A 15,395-nucleotide genomic window follows, 5' to 3' on the forward strand; every position below is an offset into this window, starting at 1 on the left:
TCACAACCATGTTGCTTTTACATTATTCTCATATTTCGTTTCGTAATATTTCAGGGTGTATGCAAAATCCAAGATGGAGAGCGTCCGTTTGCTCAGGGGAGTAACTGATATAATACACGTTAGGGAGTTTTTCGAGAAATGGGACTCGTCCGTTCTCCCAACTTTAGGAATTGACCTTTCAGTACAAGACCCAGAAAGTAATGCCATTTCCAAAGATATGGATGTTCCACTGGAAACGGTTATGGAACTAAACACGGTTTGTGGGTACGACAACTTATTGTCTACTTTCACTTTACCATATGAAAACACCTTATCTTCATCGGTGTGATACAAACAGTCTGAACACAGGGACATGCGACTACAGTTTATATGTATCAGTGACATGATATATTTATTTCCTCTTACGTTTTCAATAGCTGGCTATTTTAGATGAACAGCAGTATGAAAGCTAGCCGCAATATTGTAGCTCAAAAGACTTTTTGACAGAAAATGGTGTTGTCTTTAGAGCTACAATTGGTGCCTATTACTGCTAATGGAGCAAAGTAATGATTATGCAAACCGTTATAAAACGTTTATTTGCATTTTATCTTACTTGTCCGATATCGCTTACTTACTAGGCAATAAAACTGAACTACATAGATTATCCCCCCACCGAGGCATTATTTTTTTTACATAATACAAATGAAGGTCTTTCTGAAGGGGATTTTTATGGTAAGTCCAGAAATTGTGAATATGACGTCGTGTGAGCGGTACGGTAGATATTAAGAATGGTAGTTATGTTTGTTTTGGACAAAAATAAAATGTAAATGCATGTATACGCATAAAATAATTGGAAACCTACAAAAAAGTATAGAAAACTGTGCCCGAATGATTTTCGGAGGTAGTGCTCCACTACGACACATAGGGAATTTAATTATATACTGCATCAATCAGTATTTCTAAATTTCTCAACTTAGCTTGCCAAGGGTATTCAGTATGATACTGTTCTAATTTATCGTACTGAATACCCTTGGCTAGCTTAGTTGTAAATTTCTGTGACTATATCAAATATTTTGAAATCTGTGTGTGTGACCTAGAATATGATATCGTTGTAGAGTGGATACACTAAAGAGTGATGATGAGCTCCCACATTATACGATGCTCAAGACTATACCTGATGATATTGATCTCATGACTGTCAAGTAAGTACAAACAAATACATGCACAGTATTTGACCCAATAAGTACCCAGGGACTTAAAAATTGAAAAAGAGTAAGGGGTGTCAAATAAAACTTCATTATATACATGTACAATTAATCAAATAGCTAAAGAAATCAAATTAATAAGAAGTCTATATGGTTTTCAATTTTAGTCTGCATTTAAAGATGCTCCACTGCTAACAAATGGTATTTTTTCTCTTATCAAAAACAAGAGCAGAAGAATTAGTATTTTTCTTCGGTTACAAAAGTTACTTACTTTACACCATTACCATCATTGAAAAGTTTCAGCTTCTAATTTTAATTCAAGATAAAAATATGAAAAATAATTAATTGAATACCGAAAAAATTCTGTGGCAATATGTCCTATATGAAATGAAGTGCTGATTGTGCATACACCAAAAGCAAAATGAATCATCTTATATTATTTTTTGTGTGAATTAGACATATATATATATACACAATTAAACACCAACCATCGTTCAAATGATGAGTGTCATTTATGCTATGACGGCTGTGGACCATCTTAAATCAAGATATTAAGTGAAATCGGGACCTCAAAAAGGGAGTTGGCACTTATATAGATGGGGCGCTTATTGGGTTGAATACAGCAGCAAAAAAATATACTTTGTTATATAGTTTGATTTCAAAAGACTGAAAGTTTCGTTTTGTGTATTGTCATTGTTTATCAATTTAGATGTAGAATCCTAATCAGAACTCCTTTCATTTGTATCACTGTTTTATTGTATAGGATGCAGAAAAATGAGTTGATAAAACGAGACACCAGCAGTCAGTACAAAATCTACATTAATAAAAAGATGAAATACAAAACAGTACAGGAGAAACTCTTTGTAAGTATAAACACAACACAAAAACAGAATATCTTTACTTAGAGTGACATTTGATGTAGTATTTATGTAAAGTGTAGCATTTTATGTAGTGATTATGCAAAGATTTTACTTTTAACTGATTGATAGAAAACAATATTTTGTTTCATTTGGGCACCCTGAAATACCTGAATTCATATCCAGTAATTAAAATATTTGACTTGTAAATTAACAGCTAACAGCTAAATTCTGATACTGTATCAATAAATATATGGATAAAAACTAAACTCTTTAAATAATTAATAAATTTGAATACATACAGTAATGTTCCCCCACCTGCCCTAAAAAGGAAGAAAAAATGAAAAGCAATCTCAATAATTTTAGTGAAATAACAATATTATTCACCATTATGAATAATGCGAACAACTTAAAAGCCCTTTCATCTAATACATGTAGTTGTGTTGGCAGCTTAGGGTCATTTGAGTATCATATTGCATGTACATTTTTTTTTAGAATACCATAGGTGCTACGATGGACGATTCAAAACCACCTGTTCCTAGTGAATACCAAATTGAGCATGACGTTATCCTTGATGTCAGTATTCACACCGCAGTTTGTATGGGAGCCAGTCAAAATGTTCAACCAAAGGTATGTATAATACTCTGTAATCAACATATCAAAACATATGTAATAAATAACAATCAAACAAACATCATTTCTTTCAGATGAATATATATGTTAAGGATGTTAATTTAGAGGAACTAACTACATTGTATTTAAATATTTGTTCTATTGAATTTTGAATATTCGTTTTTGATACAGAAAAGAGCATGAAAAAACGTCAGTACTAACATCAGTGTTATTAATAGTGTAGGGACAGTGTCTAATGTTTAGATGTTCTAACATGTAAACAAGCCATTAACCTCTGGATCACAAATTTGAAATCCATATTTGGCAGCAGAAGGTTGATAATTTTTCTCTGGGTACTTTGGCTTTCCTTAACCTAGCAGGTCCTTAAATGATATCAGATATCAATTGGGAGTTAATCCCGACAAATTAGAAAAAATGATAATGAGATTATTGAAAAATTGTTCAGTTTTCACTGCAAATAATACACAACCTTCCCTCACATACCCAGAGAAGAAATGGAGTAAAGGTGATGGGGGTGGATGTGTGTCTTATTTCCAGAGAATTGTCTGACGAGATTGATTTACAAACAGAACTTCAGTATAGGTATTTGATTGCCAGTACTTACTTATTCGATATGGCACTCCATTTTATGCGTTAAAACATTGTAGGTATTAACTGATATGAAGTACACATGATCATTTCATTATTTGTAACTTCACTTTTCCATAATCGATATGGCTCTTTATTTAATGAGTTAGAGATAAAACTTTACAAATTTCAAAAATAGGTGACAAAAATGAATTACACGTGAATGATCTGTTTCTGTTACAGCTTGGCCTTGATCAAAAGTTCCAGGTTTTAGGGACCCAGCATCTGTCAGAGCTACGTGACAAGATTAGCTGTGTTAATGACCTGGGTATAGGAGGGGACTTTAGTGAAGACCCGGACGATACCTCCGGCTTTTATGCAAAGGTTTGTATACACAGCAACATGTTGTTATTAACATGATTAATCAGGGCTCAGGATCATGAAACACTCTTAAGTCCAAAACTGTCTTAAGTTTAGACTTAGACAATCAAAAATGAAGTTACAAAACATTATGTCATATCTGATTGGCTAAGCTAAAACTTAAATCTAAGACTGTTTTATGATCCTGGGACCAGATGTATTTTTCTTCCTCACATTGAACAGCATTTATTATTAGCTCACCTGGCCCGAAGGGCCGGTGAGCTTATGTCATGGCGCGGAGTCCGTCGTCCGTCGTCCGTCCGTCCGTCCGTCGTCTGTCCGTCCATCTGTCCGTCCATCTGTCCGTCAACATTTCCTTTAAATCGCTACTAGTCATAGAGTTCTGCATGGATTGTAACCAAATTTGGCCACAAACATCCTTGGGGGAGAGGGAACAGAACTTGTATAAATTTTGGCTCTGACACCCCGGGGGCAGGAGGGGCGGGGCCCTATAGGGGAAATATATGTAAATCCTTTAAATTGCTACTTGTCATAGAGTTCTGAATGGAATGTAACAAAATTTCGCCACAAACATCCTTGGGGGAAGGGGAACAGAACTTGTATAAATTTTGGCTCTGACCCCCCCGGGGGCAGGAGGGGCGGGGCCCAATAGGGGAAATAGAGGTAAATCCTTTAAATCGCTACTAGTCATAGAGTTCTACATGGATTGTAAATAAATTTTGCCACAAACGTCCTTGAGAAAAGGGAACAGAACTTGTATAAATTTTGGCTCTGACACCCCGGGGGCAGGAGGGGCGGGGCCCAATAGGGAAAATAGAGGTAAATCCTTTAAATCGCTACTTGTCATAGAGTTCTACATGGATTGTAACCAAATTTGGCCACAAACATCCTTGGGGGAAGGGGAACAGAACTTATATAAATTTTGGCTCTGACCACCCGGGGGCAGGAGGGGCGGGGCCCAATAGGGGAAATAGAGGTAAATCCTTTAATTCGCTACTAGTCGTAGAGTTCTGCATGGATTGTAACCAAATTTGGCCAGAAACATCCTTGGGGAATAAGAACTGAGATTGTATAAATTTTGGCTCTGGTCCCCGGGGCAGGAGGGGCGGGGCCCAATAGGGGAATTATAGGTAAATTCTATAAATTGCTACTTAATTGTCCTAGAGTTTTGTATGGATTGTAACTAAATTTGGCCACAAACATCCTTGGGGGTAGGAGAACAGAACTTGTATAAATTTTGGCTCTGATCCCGCGGGGGCAGGAGGGGCGGGGCCCAATAGGGGAAATAGAGGTAAATCCTTTAAATCGCTACTAGTCATAGAGTTCTACATGGATTGTAACTAAATTTTGCCACAAATGTCCTTGGGGGAAGGGGAACAGAACTTGTATAAATTTTGGCTCTGACACCCCGGGGGCAGGAGGGGCGGGGCCCAATAGGGAAAATAGAGGTAAATCCTTTAAATCGCTACTTGTAATAGAGTTCTACATGGATTGTAACCAAATTTGGCCACAAACATCCTTGGGGGAAGAGGAACAGAACTTGTATAAATTTTGGCTCTGATCCCCTGGGGATAGGAGGGGCGGGGCCCAATAGGGGAAATAGAGGTAAATCCTTTAATTCGCTACTAGTCGTAGAGTTCTGCATGGATTGTAACCAAATTTGGCCAGAAACATCCTTGGGGGGAATAAGAACTGAGTTTGTATAAATTTTGGCTCTGGTCCCCGGGGCAGGAGGGGCGGGGCCCAATAGGGGAATTATAGGTAAATTCTATAAATTGCTACTTAATTGTCCTAGAGTTTTGTATGGATTGTAACTAAATTTGGCCACAAACATCCTTGGGGGTAGGAGAACAGAACTTGTATAAATTTTGGCTCTGACCCCCGCGGGGGCAGGAGGGGCGGGGCCCAATAGGGGAAATAGAGGTAAATCCTTTAAATCGCTACTTGTCATAGAGTTCTACATGAATTGTAACCAAATTTGGCCACAAACATCCTTTGGGGAAGGGGAACAGAACTTGTATAAATTTTTGCTCTGACCCTCAGGGGGCAGGAGGGGCGGGGCCCAATAGGGGAAATAGTGGTAAATTCTATCAATCGCTACTTGTCCTAGAGTTCTGCATGGATTGTAACCAAATTTGGCCACAAACATCCTTGGGGGAAGAGGAACAGAACTTGTATAAATTTTGGCTCTGATCCCCTGGGGGTAGGAGGGGCTGGGCCCAATAGGGGAAATAGAGGTAAATCCTTTAAATCGCTACTTCTCATAGAGTTCTGCATGGATTGTAACCAAATTTGGCCACAAACATCCTTGGGGGAAGGGGAACAGAACTTATATAAATTTTGGCTCTGATCCCTAGGGGGTAGGAGAGGTGGGGCCCAATAGGGGAAATAGAGGTAAATTCTTTAAATCGCTACTAGTCATAGAGTTCTGCATGGAATGTAACCAAATTTGGCCAGAAACATCCTTTGTGGAAGGGAACAGAACTTGTATAAATTTTGGCTCTGACCCCTAGGGGGGTAGGAGGGGTGGGGCCCAATAGGGGATTTAGAGGTTAATATTAAACTTCCTTCAGAAAAGAAACAATGAACCTGTATTCAGAAAATTATTTGGCATTACAAACCAGGTGAGCGATACAGGCCCTCTGGGCCTCTTGTTACTATTTATATAAACGTGGAAATTTTGTGAGGAAATTATGCGAAGATAGCATAATCGTGAAAATTTTCCCTGCACGTAATATTTCGTACATGTATAAGCTTTGTTGTCAAAAGACTGAAAATGTATTGAAAATAACACCGCAGTTAAATTTTATACATGTAAATCTCGAAATTTATCACGCGCGAAAATATTCACGTTTACAATAACATAGTGATTCAATAATCGATATGGAAATGTTAAAGGATACAGAAAGTTAGCCCCATTACTAGTGACTGTCATGCCTCACCATAGAAAATATAGCATTATGCTGTGTTTTGTCTTTGCATATTACAGAGTTATCTACCCTTGCATCGATTGCGATATCATTACTTTGTGAGCAAAACTCACATCGTTTTCTTAAACAAAAAAAGTTTTGCTTATTACAAATACACATCACAATCAAAACTTACCATCAAGGGCAGATAACTCTGTAATATGCAAATACGGAAAAGCCATATCTCAACAGTAGTTTCGAGTCAGCAATAGGCAAATAATCAACAAAATAAATCTAAATTAAATCAGAACACAGATGACCTTTAAGGCCCATTGACCTCTTATTGCCAATGGTAATTAGATGACCCAGGGATTCACTTGATAAAACGTAAAGATATAATATTTGATTGTATAATTTACTAATTTCAGAAACTGAACCCTTACTCCCCATGTCAACAGCTTTCTTTGTTTTTAGGATGTCTACAGATCTGGCTTTTTCTACATTGAGGGAGTTTTTTACAACGATTTGAGGGAAGTGGATAGTCGTGATTATAGCACGTGAGTTGATGTAGAGCAACGATGTCTCAGATTTCATTATGCTTCATGGTTATTTCAAACATCTTGTGAAATTACTTATTTTTGCTCGAAAGTTGTGTTAGTGAACCTAAATCTTTTCTATTCGCTTTTTGTTTGATAGCTGGCACTGCAGGTTGGGCATATTGTGCCTGTTTTCTCATAGTATGATTTCTGAATCATATTTTTTCTTATGTCTCCTCTTAACCACTCTGGCACCACAGCCCTATCATAAAGTTATAAAGTCTTTTTAAGAAGTAATTCCAGTAAATAGATGGATTATCTCCCTTGTACTTTTGGTACCTGTAAAATTACTAAGTCGATAAATTGACAGGGGGCCACTTCTTGCTTTGATCAACTTAATGTTATGAATCTTTAATCTTAACTGTAAATTCAGAGAAATTTTAATAGGATTTTCAATTACTTTTAAGTGCTATAAATTGATGTGTTCTTTTTCTTTTACAGTTTGACTTTTGTAGAAAGTGCTATAAGTCTATTTTGAATCTATAGTGTATTTTGGTCTTTTACAGTGTGATTAGAAAGTGGGCGGCAGAGGAAGGGCGAGGGATAGGACCAATGACAACTCAACAAATGGACGAAACGTTCTTCCTAGATCTGAAAGTGCGGCTTGGACAGCCATATTTGTACATGCATCAAGGAAATTGCGAGCATATTATCATCTTCAATGATATAAGGTAGGGACTACCTTATTATCCCCCGCTCAACGAGGTTGGCTGGGATATACAAATGGGTTCCGTCCGTCCGTCCGTACGAATGGTTTCCGGAGCAGAACTCTAAAACCAGTAGAGATATTTCCACGAAACTTCAAACACACATTGGTCTTATGGTCTAGTAGTGCCTTTTGCTATATTTAGGTTTTCATTTTTTGCATTTTTTCCGTAACCATGGAAACATTGCTGAAAATATCATATTTTTGTACCAGGTTTGTTTCCGGTGCATAACTCTAAAACCAGAAGAGATATTTCCATGAGACTTCATAGACACATTGTTCTTATGGTCTAGTAGTGCCTTTTGCTATTTTAAGGTTTTCACTTTTTGTACTTTTTTCTGTAACCATGGAAACATTGCTGAAAATGGCAGATTTTTGTGTAAGAATCGTTTCCGGAGCACAACTCTAAAACCAGCAGAGATATTTCCATGAAACTTCATAGACACATTATTCTTATGGTCTAGTAGTGCCTTTTGCTATTTTTAGGTTTTCATTTTTCGCACTTTTTCCGTAACCATGGAAACATTGCTGAAAATGGCAGATTTTTGTGTAAGAATTGTTTCCGGAGCACAACTCTAAAACCAGTAGAGATATTTCCATGAAACTTCATAGACACATTGTTCTTATGGTCTAGTAGTGCCTTTTGATATTTTTAGGTTTTCCCTTTTTGTGCTTTTTTCTGTAACCATAGAAACATCGCTGAAAATATCATATTTTTGTACCAGGTTCATTTCTGGAGCATAACTCTAAAACCAGCAGAGATATTTCCACGAAACATCATAGACACATTCTTTTTATGGTCTAGTAGTACCTTTTGCTATTTTTAGGTTTTCATTTTTTGCACTTTTTCCGTTACCATAGAAACATTGCTGAAAATATCATGGTAAATGGTAAATGTTACTTTGCAAAACTCCACCCATCTTTGTGTATATAGTCAAATATAAATGTCAAGGCTGTATACCTGATTCAGCAATTGCAGCCCCGCTCTACTTGAATTATACTCCATCTTTCTTTAGCTCAACTTCCTTTTTCCTGTTTTTTTTATACACATAGGTCTTCACAATCAAACTTACTTCAGCTTTGATATCTCCATTGGCGGGGGATCTGAATGACTATGTCCTTGTTAGTTTTTTTATTGTGTTTACTCGGGAGAAGCAGACATTTTCTAGGATGTGAATAAATAATGGAATAAAAAATTGTAGAGTAGTTAAGTGACTTAAAATTGATATGGATAGATTGTGACGAAAATTGTACTGGTTATAGAAAGACTTCAAAAACTAATACTACAAAGTACTATAGAGCGAATATATGTACCCGGCCTACTATACCTTTCGGCCGGGTACGAATTGGTCCCTATGTGTCGTAGTGGAGCACTACCTCCGAAAATCACTCGAGCATAGTTTTCTATACTTTTTTGTAGGTTTCCAATTATTTTATGCGTATACATGCATTTACATATCATTTTTGTCCAAAACAAACATAGCTACCATTCTTAATATCTACCATACCGCTCACAAGACGTCAAATTCACAATTTGTGGACTTACCGTATATAAATTCCCTTCAGAAACCTTCATATGTATTATGTAAAAAAAATAATGCCTCAATGAAAATTTGATATTTTATGTGGTTCTGTTTTATTGCCTAGTAGCTAAGCGATATCAAACAAGTATGATAAAAATGCAAACAAATGTTTTATAATGGTTTGCATGATCATTACTTTGCTCCATTAGCAGTAATAGGCACCAATTGTAGCTCTAAAGACGGCACCATTTTCTGTCAAAGTCTTTTGAGCTAAAATATTGCAGCTACAAAGTACTAGTGCTGTACATGTAATCTTTATTGAATAATTGTATTATTGAAAATGAAATTATTGTTATAATGTCTTGCATTAATTTCACATTTTATTTTCTTATTGTTAAACTATTATATTCTTTATTAATACAATTGATGTAAAAGAAAAATGATATCTAGGAATAGGTAATTATTATGATTTGGAATATATTAATTTTGTTATGACATTGGATAGGGTTACCTCCCTTAGTCCATATACTGAATTGTGATTTTTCATTTCCAGACATACGCAAAGCTGCATGACGCTATACAAATTTGCATATCATCGCAAATAAGGTTTACTAAAATACTGATTTCTGAACATCTATTAAATATACTATGATGTAGTGTATTTTCGATATGTTAGTTAGCTATTGAATCAATCTAAAATTTGATGTTCATTATCTACTCTGTACACTCCGTATCATTAATACAGAGTGTACAGAGTGAACATCGAATTTTAATTAGATTGCTATTGAATAACACAATATGATGTAAATGTATTTTGAATACCTTTGTTGTTGTTGTCAGACTTTTCCACCCGGACGATGCTCAGGATCGTAGAGAATACCCCAGGCTAGCATTCAAGAGGACATATAAAAGATCTATCTGTCGTGTGTGCGAGATCCACTCTTCTCGGTATGTTCATCTATAAATTACAACTTCATGTATATCGTTAATTTTTCTTTGCTTTGAACCTAAATCTGATTTTCTGATTGGCCAATTTTTATTTCATACCATGATGAAACAAAAGTCAAAGATTTGTGCAATGACCTGACATTATTGTGACGTCGCAATAGAGACATTGACATTGCTTATTGATTTAGAAAAAGTCTCTTTAAAAATCAATGCAATTGCAATTAAAGAAATATGTTGTTTTTAATACCAAATAGTCTAAAAGATTAATTTAATACCTGGTATAAGCATTGATATCACTTACGAAAAAAAAATTGTAACATATAAATTTTAAATATAGTGTTATAATTGCCTAACCTAAATATCAATCTTTAATAAAAATGAAAGGACATTTGCCTTTGTTTCAAAGAAGAACACTAACGAAAAACTTTTTCAAAGAATTGTATATTTTAGAATTTCACTGAAATAACCTATCAGAACTTATCAAACTTTACCTTGTCAATATAAGAATGTAATGATTTGATGTATTGTTGGCGAGTATGTTGAAATAGTGTACTCTTGTCTTCTCCAGATGGCTGACGTATGGTAGCCAGCATGCCCCTGACGATCCATCCTTCTTCTGTGACCAATGTTTCAGAGCTCTCCACTATGACAAAGATGGCAAAAAGATTGGTAGCTTCAAGGCTTATAAGTTCTTTGACAAACAGGCAGTGTTATGAGAACTTTGGGGTAGAAAATAGGAATTGACTTCCCTGATATGGAATACAATCAGTCCATAATGAATGCTTGCATGTATTCAATGACTTGAAGCCTATCAATGTTGAGTCTGTCCAGTGAGTGAATACCATCCACTTACTGAAACAGCTGTCTTACTGCTGTTGTGGTTGGTTGCAATGAGCTATGGAGTCAACTAGGTCAGTTTCCTTCCAAGTTTGTTAAATACCTAGACTCTCAAATGTGCTTCAAATTGACATTTGCAACTAAGCAAACGATGGGAGTGAGAAATGCATCATATGCCCAATTCATATGCTGTTTTATGATCGAGGACACCAGAAATATAAAGAAAGGAGTACCAGTGACCAAGAACATTTTAAAGAGGTACCAAGGGACTCTGAACTTTCGATGGCCAGCAAAGCAAAATAACAGTTCAATAAGCTCAATATCAAGACTAACAAACATGTTTCAAAATTACTTTTGCAGTTTGTAATAAAATAAACAATGGGAGACTCTGTAACAAAGAAATGCATTTCATGCAACATATATGTTGTTTTTTGATTGAGAACATCTAGTAAACGGTAGAAAATGTGTCTTTTTTCTTAGTGAACAGTAGAAAACATGTCGGTTTTTAGGTCATCTGACCCGAAGGGTCAGGATGACCTATAGTCATCATGTTTCGTCCGTCGTCGTGCGCCGTCCGCCGTGCGCCGTGCGCCGTCCGCCGTGCGCCGTGCGCCGTCCGCCGTGCGTTAACTTTTCACATTTTGAACTTCTTCTCAAGTTTGACCAGTGGGATTGAGCTGAAACTTACCTGAAATGATCCTAAGATGGTCCCGACAAAGTGTTGTTATTTTTCGGGTCGATCCGAAATCCAAGATGGCCGCCACAGCCGCCATCTTGAAAACACATTTTGAACTTCTTCTCAAGTTCTACCGGTGCGATTTGGCTGAAACTTGCATGAAATGATCCTGACATGGTCCCGACAAAGTGTTGTTATTTTTCGGGTCGAACCGAAATCCAAGATGGCCGCCACAGGCGCCATCTTGAAAACACATTTTGAACTTCTTCTCAAGTTCTACCGGTGCGATTTGGCTGAAACTTGCATGAAATGATCCTGACATGGTCCCGACAAAGTGTTGTTATTTTTCGGGTCGATCCGAAATCCAAGATGGCCGCCACAGCCGCCATCTTGAAAACACATTTTAAACTTCTTCTCAAGTTCTACCGGTGCGATTTGGCTGAAACTTGCATGAAATGATCCTGACATGGTCCCGACAAAGTGTTGTTATTTTTCGGGTCGATCCGAAATCCAAGATGGCCGCCACAGCCGCCATCTTGAAAACACATTTTGAACTTCTTCTCAAGTTCTAACGGTGCGATTTGGCTGAAACTTGCATGAAATGATCCTGACATGGTCCCAACAAAGTGTTTTTATTTTTCGGGTCGATCCGAAATCCAAGATGGCCGCCACAGCCGCCATCTTGAAAACCCATTTTAAACTTCTTCTCAAGTTCTACCGGTGCGATTTGGCTGAAACTTGCATGAAATGATCCTGACATGGTCCCGACAAAGTGTTGTTATTATTCGGGTCGATCTGAAATCCAAGATGGCCGCCACAGGCGCCATCTTGAAAACACATTTTGAACTTTCTCAAGTTCTACTGGTGCGATTTGGCTGAAACTTGCATGAAATGATCCTGACATGGTCCCGACAAAGTGTTGTTATTTTTCGGGTCGATCCGAAATCCAAGATGGCCGCCACAGCCGCCATCTTGAAAACACATTTTGAACTTCTTCTCAAGTTCTACCGGTGCGATTTGGCTGAAACTTGCATGAAATGATCCTGACATGGTCCCGACAAAGTGTTGTTATTTTTCGGGTCGATCCGAAATCCAAGATGGCCGCCACAGCCGCCATCTTGAAAACACATTTTGAAATTATTCTCAAGTTCAACTCGTGCGATTTGGCTGAAACTTGCATGAAATGATCCTGACATGGTCCCGACAAAGTGTTGTTATTTTTCGGGTCAATCCGAAATCCAAGATGACCGGCACATCTGCCATATTGAAAACACATTTTGAACTTCTTCTCAAGTTTTACTGGTTCGATTTGGCTGAAACTTGCATGAAATGATCCTGACATGGTCCCGACAAAGTGTTGTTATTTTTCGGGTCGATCCGAAATCCAAGATGGCCGCCACAGCCGCCATCTTGAAAACACATTTTGAACTTCTTCTCAAGTTCTGCCTATGTGATTTGGCTGAAACTTGCCTGAGATGATCCTGACATTGATCGACAAAGTATTGTTACATCTCTGGTTGATCCCAAATTGAAGAAGGCCTACTATGACACTATATCTAATTAATTTCCTACATGTTAAGGCCCTTGGGCCTCTTGTTTGAAATAAAATTTGTTGAAGGAAATGGAAAATGATCCTGACATGGTCCTGACAAAGTGACACCATATGAAATTAATTTTACTATTGCCAAGGTAGTCAGATGACCGTTAAGGCCCTTTGGGCCTCTTGTTTATTGAGAACATCTAGTGAATGTAGAAAATGTCGGTTTTTAGACAAGGGCATGTCGGTTTTTTTATTGAGAACATCTAGTGAATGGTAGAAAGCATGTCGGTTTTTTTATTGAGAACATCTAGTGAATGGTAGAAAACATGTCGGTTTTTTTATTGAGAACATCTAGTGAATGGTAGAAAGCATGTCGTTTTTTTTATTGAGAACATCTAGTGAATGGTTGAAAGCATGTCGGTTTTTTATTGAGAACATCTAGTGAATGGTAGAAAGCATGTCGTTTTTTTATTGAGAACATCAAGTGAATGGTAGAAAACATGTCGTTTTTTTATTGAGAACATCTAGTGAATGGTTGAAAGCATGTCGGTTTTTTATTGAGAACATCTAGTGAATGGTAGAAAGCATGTCGTTTTTTTATTGAGAACATCAAGTGAATGGTAGAAAACATGTCGGTTTTTTATTGAGAACATCTAGTGAATGGTAGAAAACATGTCGGTTTTTTATTGAGAACATCTAGTGAATGGTAGAAAACATGTCGGTTTTGATTGAGAACATCTAGTGAATGGTTGAAAGCATGTCGGTTTTTTATTGAGAACATCTAGTGAATGGTAGAAAGCATGTCGGTTTTTTTTATTGAGAACATCTAGTAAAAGGTAGAAAGCATGTCGGTTTTTTATTGAGAACATCTAGTGAATGGTAGAAAACATGTCAGTTTTTTTATTGAGAACATCTAGTGAATGGTAGAAAACATGTCGTTTTTTTATTGAGAACATCTAGTGAATGGTAGAAAACATGTCGGTTTTTTATTGAGAACATCAAGTGAATGGTAGAAAACATGTCGGTTTTTTATTGAGAACATCAAGTGAACGGTTGAAAACAGCATGCAATGTACAAGAACCTTCAAAGCAGGTACCAATGGGCTCCGAACAGTCCAGAGCCCTGGATTTTATTCAAAGTTTTACCCACCAGTAGTATTGTAATATTATGAAACATTGAAGTACTTGGTATTATAAATCATTTCTTGGGTTTAGTTTAAAAAAAGTGACTTTGCAGGATATTCAACAGTTTTTCTGTAAAATGAAGCTTAATATTTTGTTACAATAAATAACATAATCCATGATACATTTGTTTTGTATTTATTTTACCATGTATCGGTCATGTCCTGTCATCACATCACTTTTTCCGATATCACATACTGTAAAATATGAAATGTTCATTTTTGCAAATGAACCATAATTATATAAACAAGAGATCCCAAAATGTAATGTGCATAATTAGGCACTAAGGGAAACCTACATCCAAAATTTGAGAAAGAACTCTTCAGTATCTTGTGAGAAATAGTGCTTACTAAAGATGAGTTCTGGTTTAGCATTTAGATGATGGTGGGCTCAAACTAAATTTGTTAATTGATACATTATTGAAAGCACTGTGCCATCAGTAATTTTACCCATAAAGAAATCACAAGTGAACATTTGATATTATACGGCATATTCCCAGTCCATGTTCTCGCATAACATTACCGTATCTAGAGACTAAAAATCAGTGTCTCATCCTGCTTTACCTTAACATTGTTGAAGTAAGTCTTTAGATGTATACAATTCTTTTTAAAATGAACAAGCGCCATCTTTCATTAGTTATTTGAATGAGTCTTTGACTCCATTATAACCAGAACTTATAGCTCCATCAGTCAGTTAGCATCTATATTGTCACTTCGTTTTATGAAGTTTTCATTTCATAGATATACAGTAATTTTACAACTTCCTGAATCATGTTTCAGTAAGATGGCACTATAAAAAGTGCAAGACTTCCACTATTACAAGGAGACACAACACAAACATACCACAGCCTCCCAAAA

General features: G+C 36.7%; 1 protein-coding gene across 1 annotated transcript; it reads left to right on the plus strand.

Moving 5' to 3' along the window:
• The first annotated feature begins 41 nt into the window (after window positions 1–41).
• Window positions 42–13,568, plus strand: LOC138333076 (snRNA-activating protein complex subunit 3-like). Its single transcript, XM_069281204.1, has 9 exons — window positions 42–264; window positions 1,095–1,181; window positions 1,948–2,047; window positions 2,537–2,671; window positions 3,485–3,625; window positions 7,006–7,088; window positions 7,634–7,798; window positions 10,197–10,304; window positions 10,873–13,568. The coding sequence occupies exons 1-9, from the start codon at window positions 74–76 to the stop codon at window positions 11,018–11,020; spliced, it is 1,158 nt and encodes a 385-aa protein (XP_069137305.1). The 5' UTR covers window positions 42–73; the 3' UTR covers window positions 11,021–13,568.
• The last annotated feature ends 1,827 nt before the right edge of the window (window positions 13,569–15,395 follow it).

This window comes from Argopecten irradians, chromosome 10, assembly GCF_041381155.1.
Source record: "Argopecten irradians isolate NY chromosome 10, Ai_NY, whole genome shotgun sequence".
Classification (NCBI taxonomy): Eukaryota; Metazoa; Mollusca; class Bivalvia; order Pectinida; family Pectinidae; genus Argopecten; species Argopecten irradians.